Below are 23,952 nucleotides of genomic sequence, written 5' to 3'. Positions count from 1 at the left end.
GAAGAGTGAGGGTCAGACTGGGGCACCGCTTTAGAGAAAGGAGGCACATTTGTGAAATTAGCAAAAATGTGTTAAGACATGCATGTAAAGCCCTGGCTCTTGGAAATAATAAACTCTACATTATAAACTGTTACACTGTTTGTTCGGTCTAATTAATGAATGGCATATAAACAACTTTAAGTTACAGTTGTCAAAGTTAACGTGATAATAGCGCAACTAATTTCTTTAACGCATTAACGGAATTTGCGATTCTTAGGTTGTAGCATGCTCAGTTTTAAAGCAAGAGTGAAGGTACTGGCATCATATGAAACTACAAAACCTAAGGAATCTATTAGTACCAATCATGTCATACTGGCTTGTCGCAAAGGAGGATAAATAACGCTCCAGGAAAAACTGTCACGGCCATTTTCAAAGGGGTCCCTTGACCTCTGACCTCAAGATATGTGAATGAAAATGGGTTCTATGGGTACCCACGAGTCTTTCCTTTACAGACATGCCCACTTTCTGATAATCACATGCAGTTTGGAGCAAGTCACAGTCAAGTCAGCACACTGACACACTGACAGCTGTTATTGCCTATCAGACTTCAGTTTGCCATGTTATGATTTGAGCATATTTCTTATGCTAAATGCAGTACCTCTGAGGGTTTCTGGACAATATTTGTCATCGTTTTGTGTTGTTAATTGATTTCCAGTCATAAATATATACATACATTTGCATAAAGCAAGCAAGAGTATTAAATACTTGACAAATCTCCCTTTAAGGTACGTTTTGAACAGTGTGTGATTAATTATTTGCATCGACTGACAGCCCTACTTAAAATATTCTAATACGAAACGATATCAATGAATGGCTGCTATTTGTAACTCCAAATAGCCTAAAGCCATGGACAGATTATGAGACAATGGGCCCCCTGGACACTGTAAAAAGCCCCCCCCCACCACTCTTACATGGAGCAAAACACCATGACTGCAAGCGGTTTTGTGGTTGTTTTGAGTCTCTTTATGGTCGTTTAATTGAGTTCCCTGTACCTGGTATAGGCCTGTTCAGTATGCATGATACTAGTAAGCCAACTGCATATCACCTTCTGACTCTGAAAGGGAGGGGCGCGTCAGGGGGGTGCAATTTGATTCCGGGTTGAGAGAAACAGCAGAGGAGAGAACAGAAAAAAGGAAGGAGGGGGAAAGAGGACGAGGAGGAAAAGCTCAATAAGTTAAGTGGTTGTAATAATGTTCTGCCTCCTGACAAGCTGCTGGCAAACCCAGCCACCCTCACCCTCCCTGCCCATAACCCCTGCACGCAGCCTTGGCAACGGGCCCTGCTGGCAACGGGGCCTCCTCTCCTTGAGAGCAACAGGCTCGCCAGATAGAGGACATGGAGAGCTGGATGATGTAAAGCTGTGTGTGTGTGTGTGTGTGTGTGTGTGTGTAATAAATGTAGAGAGCTTTTGCTGAGGGGAAAGACGCTGATGTGTGTGTGTGTGTGTGTTTGTGTGTGTGTGTGTGTGTGTGTGTGTGTGTGTGTGTGTGTGTGTGTCTGGTAGACCTGATATAAATGTGATAGATAGCTGCTGTAGGAATGACAAGGCAGTGTTGTGTGCATGTGTGAGCGTGTTTGTCTGCTAAATGCAAAGTGCTTGGCTGAGGGAGAGGCAGCACAGATCAGTCTGTCTGTGCATGTGTGTGTGTGTGTGTGTGCGTGTGTGTGTGTGTGTCACTATAAACCGGATAGAACGATCGCTTGGCAGAGGCACAGGCTCTTGTAAAGCTATGGGGATGAGATTTTAGTTGCTCTCATAATGACAAGGCAATATGAGTGTGTGTGTGTGTGTGTGTGTGTGTGTGTGTCAGACCTGGTGGAAAATGAGCGCCTGGCTGATGTAGCCCCAGCTGGAGGTGGGACTGAGGTAGTGAATCAGCAGAAGCAGCAGCAGCATGAAGGCGATGCTGGCAAAGGCGTAGATGGCGTTGATCAGGAACATCATGACGGCGCAACCCACGATGCCCAACACGCACGTATGCCAGGTGAAGTAGCGAAAGGTTGGCCTGAGAAGAGGACGGGAGAGGAAAAGGTTATAGGGTGGAAGCATCACTTGTTTATATATTTCTGTGTTATTAGTACATTTACATTCAGATAAACCTACAGCAAAGAACATATATTGATAAGAAGTGAAAGTCAATTCCATTGCAACTACAGCGCACAGCAGCAAAGCGATGCTTCCGCCATTTTGGACTGAAATCAACTACCGGACACCAGTAAAACGTCCGCCCACAAAGAGCCGTACAAAAGTAAAACTAAATTATTTCTATTCTATTGTCATAATTTAATGTCTCTAATGAAATATCCTGTGTTGAACAATACAAAATATTATAAATATGCATACTATTATAACTATTCAACTATTATAACTATTATTATAACTATACAGCACTGCCTAGTTTGACCGTTTGATCGGAGTTCACGAGTGATTGACAGCTGCTCAGAGACGGCAAGGCTCCAGCTCGGCTCTGATTGTTTTTTGTCCTCCGGTCTGTGAAATCTTGCAGATGCCATTAGGAGCACCGGAGGACTCAGAGGCACATGATTTTTTTCAAATTACCTGTCTCATGCACTACTGTCAGGATATAGCGACCGTTTTATAAAAATCTCTATAAAAATAAAAGTGTCCGTACTGGGAAGTTGATTTATCTTAAAAAAAAAAATGATCCTCTGATTTACAGACGTTTCTTTATACATCCATGGCAACGGACTCATTGGCGTTTTCAGTCCAAAAGCGCTTCTGCAGAGCCATCTAGCGACTGTTGTCAAAAAGTACAGGAGTTTCGCCTCTTTGCTTCTATAATCTTCGCCTACAGTCCCTCACACTGCATTAAAACATTCCTCCTTCCATCCTGGTGAAAGTTGTCCTTACTGACCATACTGAAATTGCCACAGTGTTTTCTTATCACCACTGCTATGGTACCGTTTCCAAGTCTTGGGATATAATCTGCAAGACGTGAAAAGCAGTTATTCTGTTACCGTTTAAAAGGGACGCCGTCATTCAATAACACAAGGAAACACCCTGTGCTGAACTTGATAAATAAAAATCCTCCTTACATTGATTTGTTAAACTTGGGGGCAGCGCAACAAGCTGTAAACATGACATACTATCACCTTATCGAGCCGATACCGGCGAGCGTGGAAGCAAACAGTGGCTTTTTTTACACATCTGGCGGACAGACAAACATTAGCATTCATGTCTGTGGACATCTCTTTTCATACGCCAGCTCCTCAGGGAAATATCTGGCTCTTCAACTACTGTAAGTCCTCCGCTATGTCCACCAGCTAGTCGCTGACTTTATCAGTCTGCTGTTTGATGCAGGGCACAGTGGGTTTATCACACATTTTTTCGCTGCCTGCGGCTGAAAACAAGGTCGGTGAGAGCAGGGGAAGCAAACTAAATAGTAGATGTTTACTGTATGTTCACCCTGTTCAGCTTTGTTGTCCCCGTTTTTAGCCGTATGTCTATTTCTGTGCATGTACAGTGAGAGCAGCAAAATACCAAATTACTCTGTATGCATTCACACTTACTTGACTGATTCTGATTCTTCTGATTCTAAAGATACTAGTCATTTGAGCCAATGTTAATATAAAAAATATTGATCATTGGTAGCAGCTTTAAAGTCTGTTGATCAACTGTCACTTCTCTTTGAAGGTTTGTCCATTGTTGCTAATAGAGGCCTGATGTGTCTGGTCGAGAGCTGAACTTATTAACAGAGAAATGTCTTAAGCCTCGGTTATGCCTCGTTTCCACACAGCCCTCTCTGTGTACGTATGCAACTCAACCAACCAACTCAAACAAAACCCTGTGGAAATGAGGCGTTATACTCCCAAACAGACGTTTACACAGACAGCTGCTGACACTGTGGATGCGTACTAGTATACTGTCCGCTTGGAGGAAGCGTTCCACACATGTGCACTAGATCTCCTCACTTGTAGCATAGTCGCCATAAGGAGACTCACAACAAATTGGCAGTACGCGGACATCCTTATCTCAAACCTCTAATTCGTAAAATACTAAGCATGTTGTCGGACGACGGACGCTACAATTATAAAGTGAAAGTGAAAGTGTCTGCTCTGTACGGAGTTTCGCAACAGAGTAGCAGGAGTCAGATTTCACACACGGGACGACAGAGAGTTGACAGACAAGACGATGGCTGAGGATTTGGTGTCAAAGGCGCCAATTGATAATATTTCGGATTTAAACCCAAAGCTAATAGGGGAACCTATGTAATCTTTTGGTATGACACCGTGCAGAGTGCTCACAGCCGGTGTGTGCGGCGCAGCGGCGTCAGGTAGAAACCCGCGGTCCTGCAGGGGAAGCTTGACCGGAGAGGCCAGACACACAGACATCCAACATTAAAGATCAAAGTAAGCTCTCTACCTATATTAAGCGTCGTATTTTCTTGTCACAAGTTTATTAACCGGTGAGAAAATGTCCTCACCGTGGCATCCCTACAGCTACAAGGCACGACAACTCAGGGTGATTTATACAAACTTCAAGTGTGAGGTCTTCTTGAGGAACCTGACATATTCAAATTGACATCTTGTAAACATGATCTGACTCCATCTACAAAGACCAACTGAGGGACTTTCCGATACTGCTCTACGGTTTTGACTGCAACCTGTCATTTTCCAAATAATAACGTATGAACTTCTAAGTACATGTGGGTTATAATATGTGCTGCGTCTTTTTTTAAAGTCCTTTAGAGGGGTTCTTTAGAGGATATGATAAGATAAACCTTCTGTTAGCTACTAGCTCACATCCAACCCCTCTGAAGAGGCACTTCCTAAATGTCAGCGCTTTAGACTGGGAGGGATTTGACGAGCCACAGAGGATTTCGGTGAAAAAAACGGGAAGAATGAAATCAGATTCTCCTAACGTGATTATCCACCCACCTGAGTTCAACAAGCTAATGAAACATTGAAGTAGGAAGAGCACAGAAATACATTTTCAGGCAGAGTATTACTACTCACTGACCTTATTCCCACGCTATTGAGTCCATTTTCAGAAAGCAATGGCAGATTTTTTTTAGTCAGATCCTCAATGATCTTTTCTACTTATGATCCCCTTTCTTTAAGGGCTGGAATGAGTTCGTCTTAGGATTTCACGGCACGAAAAAGTGGTTGACCGAGACTTGTTACTAGAGGGGTGGAGAGATTTATAGATATTACTGCTGCTTGTTGCGTAGTGAAGAGTCTCGACATCTATTGGATGGATTGCTCTGAAATTTGATACAGATATATCCATGGCGTGAATCCTGATGACTTTGTAATCACTATGGTGATCCCTCAACTCTTCATCTGGTGCCATCGTCAGGTCATATTATGTATTTGTACAGTACTTCAGTTTACGACCAACACTCCCGTTTTTCATTGCCCTCTATCGGTTTCCTCCCGGGGTCACAATTCTCCCGTATTTCTTTTTTTTTTCCTTTTAGTTATCACAACCTGTTTCTGGCTCTGTACAGCGAGTATAAGCCCTATGGCTCTAAAAGTCTACTGTTTCCACCCGGACAACGATACAGCTACACCAAAATGTAGTTTTCTGGCACGCATGTGACGTGGAAGAGAGCTGGACACAACACAGTTTGGTGTTCATTTGAGCCGCGCTCGGTGGCGCGCGCTTTGCTCGACGCAGCAAAAAAAGCCTGTCGTGGCGCGGCACAAGCTGGTGGAAATAACGAGTTTCAGAGCGCGGTGGTTGCCGCTGTCACGTTGTGTCTGAAAGGGCCCTCAGTGAGTGAGAGATGGAGAGTTACTAAGAGAAAGAAATAATAATAAATAATAACGTTCACGCCAGAGGGGCAAATTATTCAGTTTTCTTTCCTGATAATTAAAGGTTATTATTAGGGCTGTCAATCAGTTAACATATTTATTCACACATGTTGTACCTGTTCAAAAGATCAACGTGGGAGTGGGCAAATATGCTTTCTTTATGCAAATGCATGTATATACAGACGTAGGCAAAATTGTTGGTACTCTTCCGTTAAAGAAAGAAAACCCCACAATGGTCACTGAAATAACTTGAAACTGACAAAAGTAATAATAAATAAAAATTTACTGAAAATTAACTAATGAAAATCAGCTGTTGCTTTTGAATTGTGGTTCAACAGAATCATTTTAAAAAACAAACTGATGAAACTGGCCTAGACAAAAATGATGGTAGCCCTAGAAAAGATTGAAAATAATTTGACCATAGGGACATATTAAACTAAGGTGTGTCCTGTAATTAGCATCACAGGTATCTTCAAACTTGTAATCAGTCAGTCTGCCTATTTAAAGGGTCAAAAGAAGTCACTGTGCTGCTTGGTATCATGGTGTGTACCACACTGAACATGGACCACAGAAAGCTAAGGAGAGAGTTGTCTCAGGAGATTAGAAAGAACATTATAGATCTTCATGTTAAAGGTAACGGCTATAAGACCATCTCCAAGCAGCCTGATGTTCCTGTGACTACAGCTGCACATATTATTCAGAAGTTTAAGGTCCATGGGACTGTAGCCAACCTCCCTGGACGTGGCCGCAAGAGGAAAATTGATGACAAATCGAAGAGACGGATAATACGAATGGTAAGCAAAGAGCCCAGAACAACTTCCAAAGAGATTAGAGGTGAACTCCAAGGTCAAGGTACATCAGTGTCCGATCGCACCATCCGTCACTGTTTGAGCCAAAGTGGACTTAATGGAAGACGACCCAGGAGGACACCAAATCATAAAAAAGCGAGACTGGAATTTGCCAAAATGCATATTGACAAGCCACAAAGCTTCTGGGAGAATGTCCTTTGGACAGATGAGACAAAACTGGAGCTTTTTGGCAAGTCACATCAGCTCTATGTTCACAGACGAAGAGATGAAGCATCCAAAGAAAAGAACACTGTACCTAATGTGAAACATGGAGGAGGCTCGGTTATGTTATGGGGCTGCTTTGCTGCATCTGGCACAGGGTGTCTTGAATCTGTGCAGGGTACAATGAAATCTGAAGACTATCAAGGCATTCTGGAGCGAAATGTGCTGCCCAGTGTCAGAAAGTTTGGTCTCAGTTGCAGGTCATGGGTCCTCAAACAGGATAATGACCCAAAACACAGCTAAAAACACCCAAGAATGGCTAAGAACAAAACATTGGACTGTTATGAAGTGGCCTTCTATGAGCCCTGATCTAAATCCTATTGAACATCTGTGGAAGGAGCTGAAACATGCAGTCTGGAGAAGGCACCCTTCAAACCTGAGACAGCTGGAGCAGTTTGCTCACGAGGAGTGGGCCAAAATACCTGTCGACAGGTGCAGAAGTCTCATTGAGAGTTACAGAAATCACTTGATTGCAGTGATTGCCTCAAAAGGTTGTGCAACTAAATATTAAGTTAAGAGTACCATCATTTTTGTCCAGGCCAGTTTCATTAGTTTGTTTTTTAAAATGATTCTGTTGAACCAAAATTCAAAAGCAATGTCTCATTTTCATTAGTTAATTTTCAATAAATTTTTATTTATTATTACTTTTCTCAGTTTCAAGTTATTTCAGTGACCTTTGTGGGTTTTTCTTTCTTTAACGGAAGAGTACCAACAATTTTGCCTACGTCTGTATTTATTATTGGAAATCAATTAATAACACAAAACAATGACAGATATTGTCCAGAAACCCTCACAGGTACTGCATTTAGCATAAAACAATATGCTCAAATCATAACATGGCAAACTCAAGGCCAACAGGCAACAACAGCTGTCAGTGTGTCAGTGTGCTGACTTGACTATGACTTGCCCCAAACTGCATGTGATTATCATTAAGTGGGCATGTCTGTAAAGGGGAGACTCGTGGGTACCCATAGAACCCATTTTCATTCACATATCTAGAGGTCAGAGCTCAAGGGACCCCTTTGAAAATGGCTATGACAGTTTTTCCTTGCCAAAATTTAGCTTAAGTTTGGAGCGTTATTTAATCTCAGCTAGTATGACCAATGGATTCCTTAGGTTTTTCCAGTTTCATATGATGCCATTATCTTCACTCTAGGTTTAAAACTGAGCCCGCTACAACCTAAAGATCGCAAGTTGTGTTAATGCGTTAAAGAAATCAGTGGCGTTAAAATTAATTTGCATTATAGTGTTATTATCACGTTAACTTTGACAGCCCTAGTTATTATATTCATTATTATTATTATTAATTAATTCTGAAAGTCACCAGAATGCAGGAAACAGGGGGAGGACCCCCTGCTTTGGTTTCGAAATCCTCCCTATTTTTGAGGTCTCAAGGTTGGCAAGTATGACGAACAAATACCTGCAAAACTAATGACATTCCCATCAGCTTCAGTGATATAGTCAGTCATAGTGAGCATGTTAGTATGCCATTTTAAAACGTGCAAGCGCAACAACTAGTGTAAAGCGGTAGGTCTCGGGCGCGTGGACTATGTTGAGTGTCTTCTGCTCTTTTGGTTCATGTACTATGTGCAGTAGTGCGAATGCAAAAATAGCCGGCTGACGTGGAATATAGATCAGAGGGTGTGGTGATTGGTGATAAATTCTCTCTCAGACAGCGACATCACTGGTCTCATCGCCTTGAAACAGCTGAGCCAATCACAGTGATGCATGACGACAACAAGCTCAACAAAATGATGATGCTTTCCTCAGGAAATCATTTTATTGTCTGGATGCTTCAAAGCAGCACGATGTGAGACACACAGAACCATAAATCTGCAGCCAGGGGCAGATGGTGTGACTTTATTTTAACAGTTAATTAGATAGAAACAAATAACTGTGAAGCCGTTTATACGCATGAATCTGCCGCTATTTCAGTCATAATTCTACTGTATCAGCCCTGTGATGCATTTCAAGAATAAAACATATTAATCTATAGATAAGTGCTGTATGCGTATTGCCATTGATAAGTAGTGCATTCATTAAGTTCTGAAGTATTAACATGGTTCCACTGTTGATTTTACAGTGTTTTTGAGTACATCTTTACTGCTGTCTTTGTACATGTTGAGTACATTCTGGTGGTGCTGATTTCTCTTTTAAGTCTGATGATCAGCATGTTGCTCTGATGAAGTGAAAGGAAGATACGAGACCGTGTGCATCTTCTTTTACTTTCAAAAAAGTAAAGAATATAAAATACAGCAATTTCAAAAGAGTGAGTTAGCCATCTGGAAAATTAACCAACTTTCAGCAACGCTGAGGGAATCTGTTAATTAGCCGTTACACCCGTGGAAGAATGTCATCTGTCTGGGTTTCACTGGACAGTTTCAGTGTCACATGATGTTGTAAATGCTCCTTAACGCAATTCTTTAGGGAAACATTTCAGACTCTTAATATCTTGTTGTTTATTTAGAAATGTGGGGAATGAAAATAGTGAAATGTAATTAAAGGGAGAAGGTTCTAAGGAACGACGCATCACATATACTAAGATTTAGAAAAATAAACACACCTTTCAAATATATTCTGTTTTTGTTGAGACTGACAACTCATCTTTATTCAACTCAATGCTAATGTTTGAAGAACATCCTGTTCTTGCAGTGAGACTCTACTTGTGAATACTTGCTTGGGGGCACAAATAGTCAGTAGCAATATTTAACAAGATGATGTGCTTTTTCTAAATAAATTATATTAATAAATATTCAATTAAAGGGACTGTTTGTAACTTTTTAAGCGTATAAATGTACCGGGTCGGGATCCCATGCACGCTCGCATATGCGCGCTCGCATATGTGCATATGCGCGCTCGCATGTGGCCGGAGCCTCTGCTCCTCTGCCTGCTTGCCTTCACTCATACACCGTGCACGTTCTCGCTCCACCTCTTTTGAGCGATGTTCGTTCATGTCTATGTAGAGCGAGCAAGCGCGAGCCCGACGCTGACTTTCGTTGACTTAACGGCCACAGGTGTCGCTGTTAACAAGCATTTCTGAAAGTTACAAATAGTCCCTTTAAAGGAATAATTTATTATTTTGGTAACACTAACTGATAACCATCACTTATAAATGGGAAATTGACATGATAATTCATGTTTTACTAATTATTTATTTTATCATTAGCTTGTGTAATATATGAGTTTATAAATTCTATATTGTATCATAGCTGATACGACACGATAACAATTACATTCTGATTACGTTAGTAAACTATTTATTAACAGTTTATTGTTGCACATGTTATAACAGTTTAAATACTTTATTAGATATTGGTTAGTGATTACCAAATCATTTGTAAACCTTTAAGAAATCATTTGTAAAACATCTATAAACATTACATAGATAGATGGACCAGAAACGTATGTAATGTTTCTAGATGTTTTACAAACAATTTCTTTAAGGTTTACCAATATCTTAAATATTAACAAATACCTACATAGTATATAAAACGTTATAATATGTGCAACAATAAACTGTTAAAATAACAAATTATAGCATTACTAATAATAAGTAAACATTGTTAATTATCATTTAGTTGTTTGTGAACAGTAAAATAACTAATATCGATGTTAATTTACTATCAATTTACCATTCATAAATGGTTATTAGTAAGTGTAACCGTCCAATGTCGTCTCTATTTGATCATGTGACAAGACAATATGAAGGTGTGTATGTGTCGGTGAGTGCTTCATAACTAGTAACTCTTGGGTCCGTCATAATAGCGTGCACCGGGGCCCGTAGTAACTAACCTTACACCCCTGCAGCTGATGTCATGCGTGCAGGCAACACACACTTTAGCAAAGTCAACATACCCTCGACTATAATTAAGAGGTGTTACTTTAATTGAATAGTTAGATTTGCAAGATAAACGAATAATTCTTTAATGAAACAATGTACATTTCAGCAATTGCAAATCTGGGCCAAAGTTACTGTACGTTGCAATATTGTTCTAAAAAGGTCAGATTTGAACCAAAAGTGATGTCTGAATGTCAATGTCAGACAAACTATAATTACTTCGACTCGAATTCTCCACACAAACACACAATTTCCTAATGCGTGACTGCACGGCGGAATCAAAGTAAATATGGAATTAATGCCGGGAAAGGAGCAATAATAAAAACAAACACTGCACATGGATAATAAGCTGCCTCTGCAGACTGCTGTAGACCTCTCAGTGTTTGTGTGCATGAGCTTGAATTCATATATGCATGAAGTGCCTTAGTTGTATTCATTGCACATGTATGGAACTGTCAAAATATACTTTCATAACCGTGTGTGTCAATTAAGTGTAAATGAGTTGAAGGGGGCTCGGAGTTGGGAGCTATGCGTAGGGGACGGAAGCGCTCACGTGTTTGGAGGATCATGTAATTGACCCCAGATTCCCTGCAATAACTGCAGCCGAGTGGATAAACAGCCATTAAAATAGTCCCAGCTGTAATTACACGACGCGGCTCAAATGACCGACTGGCTTCCTCCTCGGATACATTAACAGATTTAGACTCTTTAAAGTAACCGCTGCCGAACACCAACGCAGCAGGAGAGTGTGAAAGTGTCGAGAGGATAGCAGGGGGGTCAGACCACCGGGGAAACTAAATGAAAAGAGTAGAGAGAGGGAGGGATCGACACAGAGGGCCATGAGACAGCCATTAGCCCTTTTATTGGTCAAGTTTAAGTCTTTGATTAGGGAGGGGCAAAGGAATATGTGAGCCGGTCTAAGGTTTGAAACTGAATACTTTTAAAGAACAAAGCTGCTGAAAGCCAATCGTTTGCACTGATATTCGAGAGTCTCATCCTGTGTAACTGAGACAGTGAATCTGCCCCATTTGCCAAAATTATTCTTAGTATTTAGAACCAGATCAATAATGGATTTTTGAGGCAGATATCAAAATGTGAGAATTGCTGATATTCATTTTCATCTAAGGATAACAATGTCAGTCTGTCAGCTGGTTCCACCACTTTGGTCCAGACTGAAATGTCTCAACAACTATTGGAAGGATTGCCAAGAAATCTGATATAGATATTCATGGTCCCCAGAGGATAAAGTCTAATAACTTAAGCCGGGTTTCCACCAAAAGTTTCTGGGACTTTTTAGCCAACAGCAGCTAACCTATGGGAAACACTGAATGATAATAACTTGATCCTCTGGCTTTGGTTTATGCCCAGATACCAGCAAAACAACATGACATTCCCATGAGCCTCAGCTGTACTTTGTGTTTAGTGCTAATCAGCATATAGTGAACATGGTAAACATTACCAGCATTACCATCAACATGTTGGCATGCTGAGTTAGCATTTAGCTCAAAGCAACTCTGAGCCACCAGAACTGCTAGCGAGGCAGTAGATTTGCAGAGAAACACAACATATACAAACATTTTGATAAAGATCCAAATTAGTTTTTTGTTAAAGGGACTCTATGTAAGAATCAGAAATTGCTTGTTAACAGTGACACCTGTGGCCATTAAGTCAACGAAAGTCAGCGTCCTGTTGCTCGCTCTACATAGACATGAACGAGCATCGGTCAAAACAGTGAGGCGACACATGTTAGCTAAAACCACAATATCACTCTATATTTCACCTGCTTGGCAGTAATGTTAGCTGACCAGACGAAGGTCTCTCTATGAATCACTGCTGATACCATGTTTCCTGCTTCAGACTTCAGTCTTCTGCAGTGTGTAGTGTGCGCGCATGCATGTGAGAGGTGGAGCAAGTGAGAACGAGCGCGGTGCGTGAGTGAATGCAAGCAGGCAGGCAACGAAGCAGCCACAGCATCGTCTCCCCTGTGTCCTCTGACTGTGGTCGGGTGGCTGGAGCAGGAAGAGTTGACACTGTTTTGCAAGAAAGGCTTCACTAGATATAACTTTGCGGGTTTTGGTGCTTCCGTGTAGTTTGTGTTAGAACAGCGTAGCCACACGTGAGCGCGCATGGGACACCGACCAGATTTTATATGTGTAAGAAGTTACAAACAGTTCCTTTATAGAATTGTGATCAAGATATGCACTGAGTAAGGACACTTTAAAGTTAAAAAAAAGTACTTGTCAGTGCTCACTGGTGGACAAACTTTATATACATTCCGATACAATATATCTCTGTTGTAGATCAGACTGTTTTCTACTGCAGTTTTCAAGTTTATTTGATATTTTTTACATCTCACCAATAAAAGGACCGAGAGAGCAAGAATCATCAGCATGCTGAAGTTGTCCTTTTCTGAGCAAAATATAAAACATACTCCTAAAGCAATATTCCCTCTCTTGTCCCTTCGGTATCCTTTGGCATATAGCATCACACCGGCTGGGTTGGTTAACATGAGCCTGCTACAATATGTGGAGTGTACTGATGTAAACACAAGATTTCTGGCTCTTTGAAATTCAAACAGTTGACTCTGCCATTTGGTGAGTTTTATCTGACTATTTGTAGGTGTACGCATTACAGACAAATTGCAAAAAAACTTGTCCAGGTGGAAAGTCCTCTGAAACAGCGTTTAGACCACACGGGACACTTCAACTCACCGCTGAATGTCACACTAGTGAAATTAGTTAGATGGCTATCAGCTCTTGAAGACGGAGTCGGACAGGTTTCATTGCGGGTGTTACTAAACCTGTGGAGTAAAACCCTCCCAGAGCACAGTGGAATGATTTCTCCGGTGAGACTTTTGAAAGGAAATAATAATAAAACTAGGGCTGTCAAGCGATTAAAATATTTAATAGCGATTAATCGCATGATTGTCCATAGTTAATCACGACTAATCCCAAATGAATCACATTTTTTTATCTGTTCAAAATGTACCTTAAAGGGAGATTTGTCAAGTATTTAATACTCTTATCAACATGGGAGTGGGCAAATATGCTTGCTTTATGCAAATATATGTATATATGTATTATTGGAAATCAATTAACAACACAAAACAATGAGATATTGATAGATATTGGCCAGAAACCCTCACAAACGCTGGCAAACTGCAGCCCTACAGGCAACAACAGCTGTCAGTGTGTCAGTGTGCTGACTTGACTATGACTTGCCCCAAACTGCATGTGATTATCATAAAGTGGACATGTCTGTAAAGGGGAGACTCGTGGGTACCTATAGAACCCATTTTCATTCACATATCTTGAGGTCAGAGGTCAAGGGACCCCTTTGAAAATGGCCATGCCAGGTCTTTCTCACCAACATTTTGCGTCAAGTTTGGAGCGTTATTTGCCCTCCTTCCTGACAAGCTAGTATGACATGGTTGGTACCAATGGATTGCTTAGGATTTCTTCAATCTAGCTTCAAAACGGAGCACACTACAACTTAAAAACAAGTTGCATTAAAGAACTTAGTGGCGTTAAAACGACTTTGCGTTAACGTGTTATTATCGCGTTAACTTTGAAAGCCCTAAACAAAACATCAACTTGTTAAAACTCCGTAGGAAGCTTCATCATATTGTAAGTGGATTGCAATACCATCCAGCCTGTGCTCGCTGTTGCACCGCACTGACCTACTGTCTTTAAACTTTGCTTTTATTTCTTCTTAGACTTGATCACTTAGCATCGGCGGTGTTCTCTGATCTCCTCCCTCTCTCCATCCCATCGGAGAGCAGGTGCAATTACGATAAAAGCTCGCCCACCCATCTCTTTTGTCTCTGAGGTCCCTCTATCATCAGCGGCAACGGTCCCCCTCCGCGCAATCGCCTCGCTCTCACCCCCTCAGCCGTCTCTCTTGTTCTCCAGCGACTGATGTCACTTAGCTGACACAGCAAAAGCACCCTGAAATAATCGCCGCCATCAAGTCCTTAGAGACATTAAGCAAAGGAAACAGATGAAGATGGAGAGAGGAGACCCGGCCTTTAGCCAAAAAAACACGTCATAATTGAGGGAAAGCGGGGACAGAAACTTTATCCTGACACTCCCGCACGCACGCACGCACGCACGCACGCACGCACGCACGCACGCACGCACGCACAGACAGGGGGGCTGCCAGGTTCTATAAGTGAGGAGTCAGTGAGTGTATGAGACGTTACGTCAGGCAGCGTCCCAACACTGGCACTGGACTGACCTTAAGAAAACACTTAAGAACTTAAGAAGTAACTTGTTATTGGATCAGGCTGGTATAACATGGGAACCAATTCAGCTCAATGTATCTTGACCTAAAAACTACCTGAACACAGCTGCATGATGGGATGAATCTCAGGACATTAACCTCAGCCCAACATATTCAAGGACTCCTGTCATGATAATATAAGCGGTTATTGCATCATGTTTGGTCTTCTATTAACAGCAGCATCCTTTTTTAATCTCTTCTTCATCCGTGTGAATGGTATCCTTGAGTTTTGCCTCTTGTGTGTGTGTGTGTGTGTGTGTGTAGTGTCTCTGCAGGCCTCTGTGGTACAGACTGGGTTTGGTGATCGTGGTCCTACAAGCTCTGACATAGCAGCATCGTCTGATCTACAGTCTTCACTCCAAACACTAGAGTTGTTCCGATACCGATACCGGTATCGGATACCGATACCATTATCAGAAATGCGTCCAATACTGCCCAAAATCCAGTCTCTGGTATCGGCGAGTACGCCAGTCTATGCACCGATCTGATACCATATTTCTCTAACCCAGAAAAAAATCTATTTTTTCAACCGGAAATCAAATCTTCTTCGCTTGTGAAATTGCCAAGTTGAGATACAGTCTACTTATAAAATACCTGACAAAGAACCTGGAGAAACAATAGGGTCAGTATCAGCTCTAAATCAAACTATACAGCTCTGAATCTGTGGTTTGAGTTTAGGCACGCACCTTAAATCCTCAACTACCATCAAGTCATACCCCTCCATTAACAGATAATGTCCTCTAACAACCTACTTTCTCTCATCCATCCAGACACGGCTGATGACCCATCTGGATTTTTACACACTCCAATCTGTCACATCACTCTGACTCCTATATTCGGACAAAGGTCGGGCCCGGCAGAGGACAGCGTATTGTTATTGGAGCTAATGGTTCAGCTGGTCAATTCACAGATTATTACAAAGACAATAAAAGGTAGCTGCAGAGAATGCTGCTGTAATTTGGACATGCCAGTTGTTGTTGCGTTTCAGCTGCCCACTCCGACTGAAGGTCATCGCCTGCGTGTGACCGAGTTCCACGCTTTCCACAAACATCCTCTGGCATCAACGTGCTGCAGCGCTCGGTTGTGTCCTGAATCCTGGCCAGTGACCCCGTGATACTGTGTATACATGTGTTTATGTGTGTGTGTGTGTGTGTGTGTGTGTGTGTGTGTGTGTGTGTCTGTGTGTGTGTGTGTGTGTGTGTTCATGCGTGTTTAAGCCACAAGCAGGAGTGGCCGGTGCCCATGCAGCATCAGCAGCAGGACACACAGTACCCCCCGAGGAACACTCCACACAGCTGGAGCCGCTGCTGATAAAGCTGCAGCCAACAGAAGCCTCCTCACACACAACACACACACACAACACACAAAGATAAAACTGAAAACACACATAAAGGAAGGAAAATACTCACAAGCAAGCACACAAACACACACAGACACACACAGAGAGAGAGATAGTCCAAGAGACAGATGCACTCACACATCAATGATTAGAAAAAAAAAAAAATCATCCAGCGTGACTTGGATCTCAGACACACAAACACAGTCTCCAAATCGCATACCTTCACTCTGCTGTTGTATACTCTCATGCGCACGCACGCACGTACACAAACAAACACAAACACACTTAACAAGCAGACATCTTTTCCGCTACATCATAATTTCAATCCCTCCCCTCCCCTACACACAACAACAAATTTAAGGGAAAGGGAAATATTTCTGCTAAATTAGTTATGCTAATTACAGAGCAGTTCTCAGGGGGAGAGACGGCGCTAAATGGCTTTTAATTCTTTTTGCCTGGAAAGAGACGTGGGAGAGAGCCAGACAGAGAGCAGGAGTGAAAGAAGCAGAGAGCGCAAGCTACAAAAAAAAAAAAAAAACATACACAAACAACTGGCGTTGAAATTTGCCCGGTGACACGGCAACAATGAACTGGCAGAATTAACAACTCAGGGGAGGAGTAAGGAGGCACACAGCGGGCGGCCGGCCAGACAACAGGCCGTCTTATCAGCTCCGGGGGCTCCGGGGTCCCCTGGCCGACGGGGAGAGATCAGCGGGAGGAAAAGTTTTGCCGCTAACTTTGTGTCCTGCAGCCTTTGCCAGCGGTCACACAGTGATAACGAGGCATGAGCAGATAGCACACAGCGGCATTGTACATGGAAGGCACCAGAGGAAACACTGGGCACACTCGCTGTGTTTTGTACAGAAAGTTAGTTACAACATTAATACTATAAAGCAGACACTGTATACTGATGTTCACAGCGCACTCTTGTGGCAGGTGAAATTGATGCATTTTAAATAGGGCTGTCAATCTATTAAAATATCTAATCACGATTAATTGCACATTTTTTATCTGTTCAAAATGTACCTTAAAAGGAGATTTGAGAAGTATTTAATACTCTTATCAACATGGGAGTGGACAAATATGCTTGCTTTATGCAAATGTATGTAAATATCTATTATTGGAAATCAATTAACAACACAAAACAATGACAAATATTGTCCAGAAACCCTCACAGGTACTGCATTTAGCATAAAAAATATGCTCAAATCATAACATGGTAAACTGCAGCCCAACAGACAACAACAGCTGTCAGTGTGTCAGTGTGCTGACTTGATCAAAACTGCATGTGATTATCATAAAGTGGGCATGTCTGTAAAGGGGAGTCTCGTGGGTACCCATAGAACCCATTTTCATTCAAATATCTTGAGGTCAGATGTCAGAGGACCTCTTTTAAAATGGCCATGACAGTTTTTCCTCACCAAAATTTAGCACATGTTGTGTGGAGCACATGGAGCATTTTTTTGCCTCCTTTCTGACAAGTTAGTATGACATGGTTGGTACTAGGGCTGGGCGATATGGCCTAAAAATAATATCGCAATATTTTTAGGCTATATCGCAATACATGATATATATCGCGATATTTTCAAATAATCCTCTAAGCACTTCATAAATGCTCGATTTAACCCTTTGATGCATACAATCAAACCAATATGATGATTCTTATAGTCCTTGCAGTATATGTCTGCATTAAAACATTCTTTAGTGTAAAGTAACTCATTGTTATGTTAACCAGTAAGCTGTTATAACATTGCTGATGATAACAATTATTATTTTCCCACTAGTGTAGACAGACTCACCAATTGCAAGCCTTAAACTTGCATTCTTTCTAACAGCCAGCAGGGGGCGACTCCTCTGGTTGCAAAAAGAAGTCTGACTGTATAGAAGTCTATGAGAAAATGAGCCTACTTCTCACTTGATTTATTACCTCAGTAAACATTGTAAACATGAGTTTATGGTCTCAATCGCTAGTTTCAAGTCTTCTTCAATACAGCTTGATGTTAATTTAGTAAATTATGGTCCCATTTAGAGTCAAATAGACCATAAAGCAGGGGATGCTTTAGGGCGTGGCTACCTTGTGATTGACAGATCAATTAAACTTAGAACTTTAACCCTTTCACAGTGTGTTTTCAGTTCATGAAAGTTAATTGTTACATTTTGTTCGCCTTAAAATGTCGTATTCAGCGTTTGGTTGTACTTAGCTCCACCCTCTTGTGTTATTTCTGGTTGCAGAAATCCAACATGGAGACGGCCAAAAACCAAGATGGCAATGGCCAAAAGCCAAAATGTCGAACTTGAGGCTTCAAAACAGAAGTCCACAAACCAATGGGTGACGTCACGGTGACCACGTCCACTTCTTATAGAGAATAATATCTAGCTATAAAGAAAGAAATCTCTGTCTATCTATCTGTCTGTCAGTTATTCACATATCTCGAGAACTGGTCATCCAATAGACTTCACACAGGGCGGGTGTAATGCTCATGACCGAAGGTATGCAGTGTCGAATGTGGTGCAATTTTGCCAGATGGTGGCGCTATAACAATTAACTTTACGCTTTGGCCTGTTATTTTTTAACCATAAGTCTCAAGACAAATCTATCCATATAAGCCACGCCCATTATGTCTATATTGATTTTCCGCCATTTTGAATTTTGTCCAAATTTGACTTTGTGCTACTCGTACAAATTTTGAGCAATGTCACCAAATTTGGTACAGACCATTTCTAGTCCCAACCTGGAAAAAGTTACTTCTTTGGACTGTTTTTTTTGGATACAGTTTTTCTATAGCTGGCCCTCAAAGTTAGCTCCAATATTAAACTATTTAATCAACTTCATACTTGGTTTGTACAAGCAGCCATACCGAGGTTCTCGACAACGCCGCAAGCAGAACTTCTGGGGCCAAGCATCGGCCCTCACAATGGAACTACTTTCACCATGCAGCCTTATCAGCACTAAAAAAGGACTGCTCTGAAGTTTTTGGAATATTGTTCTATTGTCATCTTCCCTAAAATGTGACAAGAGAAGTTTGGTCCAAACATCATCTCTGTGTTCACGTTTAAACTAAGTAAAGGAAGCAGTCCAATATGCAACCAATCCACTAACATCATCCTACAAAATATTCAGAAGCACCACAGTTGAATAAAACCCCACTGTGCTGAGAGTCAATATTACAGGATGATAATTATCTTGTTTTCCAGATGTACAGTATGTTTACACTGTCTGGTGCTGATTCCAACTAGACGTGACTGATGCGTCCTTGATGTGGAGAGCCGCAAATGTTCTCACACATCTTGCAACTCATTTCCAACTATCACTGCGGAGGAATATATAACACCGGAATGCAGCGCTGGAGGCGATCTGTCACAACAAAAAAAGTGATGCATGGTGTTTAAACACTTTCTCTCCTCCATAACAAATAAAAATGGTTGCGGTTGTCATGTTTGAAATGTACTTCACAGCCAGCGGAGGAGTTTAATCAAGGAGGGTATGTCTTTAGAAAAACAATATAGGTTATTGGATTTGGGAGTGCACTTTTATAAATTAAAGGTTCGGATGACAACATTCCATTTTGTGACACCATCAACACTTCACACGGAAAATATAGAATAAGTCATAAAAAAGTTGCAGAGTGAATGGAAAAGCCAGGCAGCGCTGACGCCGTGATGTAATCATCGAGCTACACTACACACACAGTCCTCGGGTTATGCTACTGTTGTATGGAAATGGCTTCGGGGAGCTTTTATAAATCAGGATCATTGCAAGTGTCCTAGGAATACAAAACACACACACACACACACACACACACACACACACACACACACAAACACAAACACAAACACTGTAAATTTAAATCTCTAAACATCTCCACGCGCTGTTACTTGAGCATCCAGTTCAGGCTGCGCCCCCGCAAAAACAAACATACACACACACAGTTTTATTGTCAGTCCCTCTCCAACGCGGGGCTATAAGCAGTGGCCAGTTTTATGACTTTTAATTAGTACACTGTCACCATAGCAGCATCCAGCTGGCAAACAACCACATCTTTACACACGTAACGTAAACAATGGCAGGTAGAAAAAGAGAGGAGGAGTGTGTTTAGTGAGGAAAATGTGCTGCGGAAAGTCACATCGCAGGGTGTCGGCCGTAGGTCTTCATTATGACAGGTTAAAGGAACACTTCACCCCCAAAATTACAATTTGTATATCAATTACTTGAACTTGAATTCTTGTAGAAAACTGCTTTTCCCGCATGCCTCCGCGGTGAACGGAGAATCCAAAAACGGAGAAAAAAAGTCTTGCTGAATTGAAGTAAATAGGGGGGTCGCGTTTAACAACAGCAAAAGTATACGTCAAAACATCCGTTTACAAACTCATACGCTCATGCAGTAAAATTCAAGTCTCATTTATCCAGTCGAATGCTCACTACTTCCCAAACACATGCATTTCCGCTTAAACAGGCGGCTATGACATGCTATAACAGGCAGGCACGCTACTCATCCGAGCAATACTTTTGCTGTTGTGCCCATTTACAACCAGAGGGCAACCTCTGGGTCTGAAAAGTGAAGCCAAAGCTCAACTTGCATTCTTTCTAACAGCCAGTAGGGGGCGACTCCTCTGGTTGCAAAAAGAAGTCTGATTGTATAGAAATCTATGAGAAAATGGCCCTACTTCTCACTTGATTTATTACCTCAGTAAACATCGTAAACATGAGTTTATGGTCTCAATGCCTAGTTTCAAGACTTCTTCAATACAGCATGATGTTCATTTAGTAAATTATGGTCCCATTTAGAGTCAAATAGACCATAAAGCAGGGGATGCTTTAGGGCGTGGCTACCTTGTGATTGACAGGTCACTACCACGGCGTTGTCCGGTCTGGGAGTCGTCAGTGTTTTCTTCTTAGAACTTTAATCCTTTCACAGTGTGTTTTCAGTTCTTGAACGATAATTATGACCTTTTTGGTCGCCTAGAAATGTCTTATTCAGCGTTTGGTTTTACTTAGCTCCTCCCTCTTGTGTCACTTGGTTGCAAACAACCAAGATGGTGACTCAAGGCTTCAAAACGGCAGCTCACAAACCAATAGGTGACGTCACGGTGACTACGTCCACTCCTTATATACAGTTTGTGTTTATAATTCACTAAGACTTTTCTCGTTTTTTTTGTATTCTCTGTTCACCGTGGAGGAATGTGAGAAGTTTTCTTCAATATTTCTAGGTAACACGGGGCGAGTAATTGGTAAATGTGAAATGGACTGGCATTTTTATGGTGCCTTATTAGTCTTACCTGTGATATACACATGGTCATTTTAGGGGTGAAGTATTCCTTTAACTGTGTGTATGTGTACGTGTGTGTACCTGAAATTAGGTGCAGAGGCCCATTCCAGAGCGAGGCAGGCCAAGTCCACAGCCGCATACACCAACAGGAAGAAGATGGTCACAATACTGGCGATGGTGTTGAGCTTCCCTGAAAACAGCACCAGCTGGAAAGAAAGGACAAAACAAAGGAAGAGGGAGGGAAAGAAAGAAGAACGTGTCATTCCAAAGTGGGACAGAAGAGTGCAGTTTAATGCCTTTTTCATGACCTTTTCCAGCACCCACCTACCTCCAAAAATGTATCCCTAAAATATGAAGTCAATCACTTGATTTGCATGTTCATGTGCTCTTTGAGTGAAAATAAGACGATGAATCATCTGATTTAGAAGTAACTGACACAGTTTACCTCACTGCCATCTATCTTCACATGGAAAGAGGCGACACAAGCTCATGTATCAGTCTCTAATGCCCCCTATGTGCTGTACGGGAGCTAAAGGCTTTAAGACATTTAACACTAAACGCTGTTTTGAATAATATATGGTATTTCCAAAAGAAAAGTTCAATTACCTTGTTAAAGATTCTTAAAATGGCATCTCCTCCCTCTCCCTCATTGAAAAAATCCAGCATTTATGACGATGCAAATATATTTCATTTCAAAAGTTTAACTGCTGGACACCAGATGTCTCCTACTTCACTGAAAATCTCGTGTGCTGGAAGTTTCAAGGTGAGAACAGAAACTTTCCCCCCTTTCAGCAGATGAATGTGAAAACAGCTTTCTAGTGTCAAACTCTGCAAAGCGAATGTCAAACATCCACGTGAAGTAACAATAAGCAGAACACATTTTTGAGTGGAGGGGGACTTTTTATGATTTCTGAGATGATTGTTAAAATTTGACTGAATCCTATAATCCAATATCAAATACACTTATCAACCAAATACTTTCAAATCCCTTTTCGTAAGTAATCAACTTTTACAGTAAGAAAGCTGTTATCAAGGCAGGAGGTTCACAACGTTTTTAAATCAACGATCTCCAGCTAATTGACCATTTTGGATGAATAGAAACCTTATAGAAGATTTCCTGCTGTTAGATATGATTATCTTTCTGCACTGTAGGTGGGAGGTGACGTGAAGGTCAGATGTGACCAACATGTAGGAAGCAAGACGCTGTTAAAATTAAATTGTTCTACATTTTACCGAGGACCACTGCGGGACCGCAGGTGGTCCCCGGGCTCCACTTGGTGAGCCACTGATGGAGGCTAATGTTCAGTCTTAATTAAGATGGTATCTAGGCTGCTGTTGGGCTGCATGCAGTCAGCTCTGTTAGCTGTGGCGGCTACGTGACAACACAGTTGGGTCGAGTTACATTCTGAATTCTCGGCGCCTGATTCGGAGGGAGAGTCGTATAATGCATGAGATTCACCCTCGCTCTCTGACTGAGGAGTACCAGATGACTCCTAATAGAGGAGCGAAATGACGACCCCATTATAAGTGCTGCTGCCTGCCGTGATCTCCGACACCAGAAATGTGTGGACAGGGCTGTGTGTATCTCTCTGTGGGTTACCACAGATGTGAAAGCCAAGAATGAAAGCACTGTTTCACCTGCATTACATCTGCCTATAACTACCGCAATTACAGTCACATTTATTATGTCTCTAGAAAGCAGCAAATATTTATGTAAACACAGTAGAATTTTGTATTTTAAAGCTAATATGTTTGAATCTTTGGCCACTTCGGGGTAGCGCATTGAGCTGTAAACACAACATGGACGCACAGTATCATCACAATCAAAGCTGCTTTGGTGAACATAGTTAGCGTACAGTTGCCCGTTAACACATCAGGCAGACACAGATCAACATTAGCTTCTTGTGTCTGGACAAATTTGATTCAACTTCACTCTCATGCTCCACTGTGTTCACCAGCTAGTGGCTAACTTTGTCTATTTGCTGTTTGGTGCTGGGCAGGTAGTGTACAAGGGGTCTACGGTGGTAGATCCTAGAAGTAGGGCTGTCAAACTTAACGCGATTATAACGTAAATTTGTTTTAATGCCACTAATGTCTTTATTGCATTAACGCAACTTGCGATTTTTAAGGTTGTAGCGGGCTCAGTTTTAAAGCTAGAAGAGAAGGTACTGGTATCATATGAAACTAGAAAAACCTAGGAATCCATTGTACCAACCATGTCATACTAGCTTGTTGTGAAAGAGGCTAAATAACGCTCCCAAATTGCACAAAATGTTGGTGAGGAAAAACTGGCATGGCCATTTTCAAAGGGTCCCTTGACCTCCGACCTCAAGATATGTG

At 41.6% G+C, this 23,952-nt stretch overlaps 1 protein-coding gene across 1 annotated transcript in view; it reads right to left on the bottom strand.

Annotated features, from left to right (window-relative positions):
- zgc:153039 (uncharacterized protein LOC767698 homolog) overlaps positions 1-23,952 on the bottom strand; it is an 87,587-nt gene that overhangs the window by 13,061 nt on the left and 50,574 nt on the right. The window contains exons 9-10 of the mRNA XM_037774249.1: positions 21,694-21,818; positions 1,853-2,045 (exon numbers count right to left, since the gene is read on the bottom strand). Of these exons, the coding sequence (XP_037630177.1) occupies positions 1,853-2,045; positions 21,694-21,818 (318 nt within the window). The remainder of the gene's footprint in view (positions 1-1,852; positions 2,046-21,693; positions 21,819-23,952) is intronic.

The sequence above is a fragment of the Sebastes umbrosus genome, chromosome 7 (assembly GCF_015220745.1).
Source record: "Sebastes umbrosus isolate fSebUmb1 chromosome 7, fSebUmb1.pri, whole genome shotgun sequence".
In the NCBI taxonomy this organism is placed as follows: domain Eukaryota; kingdom Metazoa; phylum Chordata; class Actinopteri; order Perciformes; family Sebastidae; genus Sebastes; species Sebastes umbrosus.
This window is presented reverse-complemented; position numbering and strand designations above follow the sequence as displayed.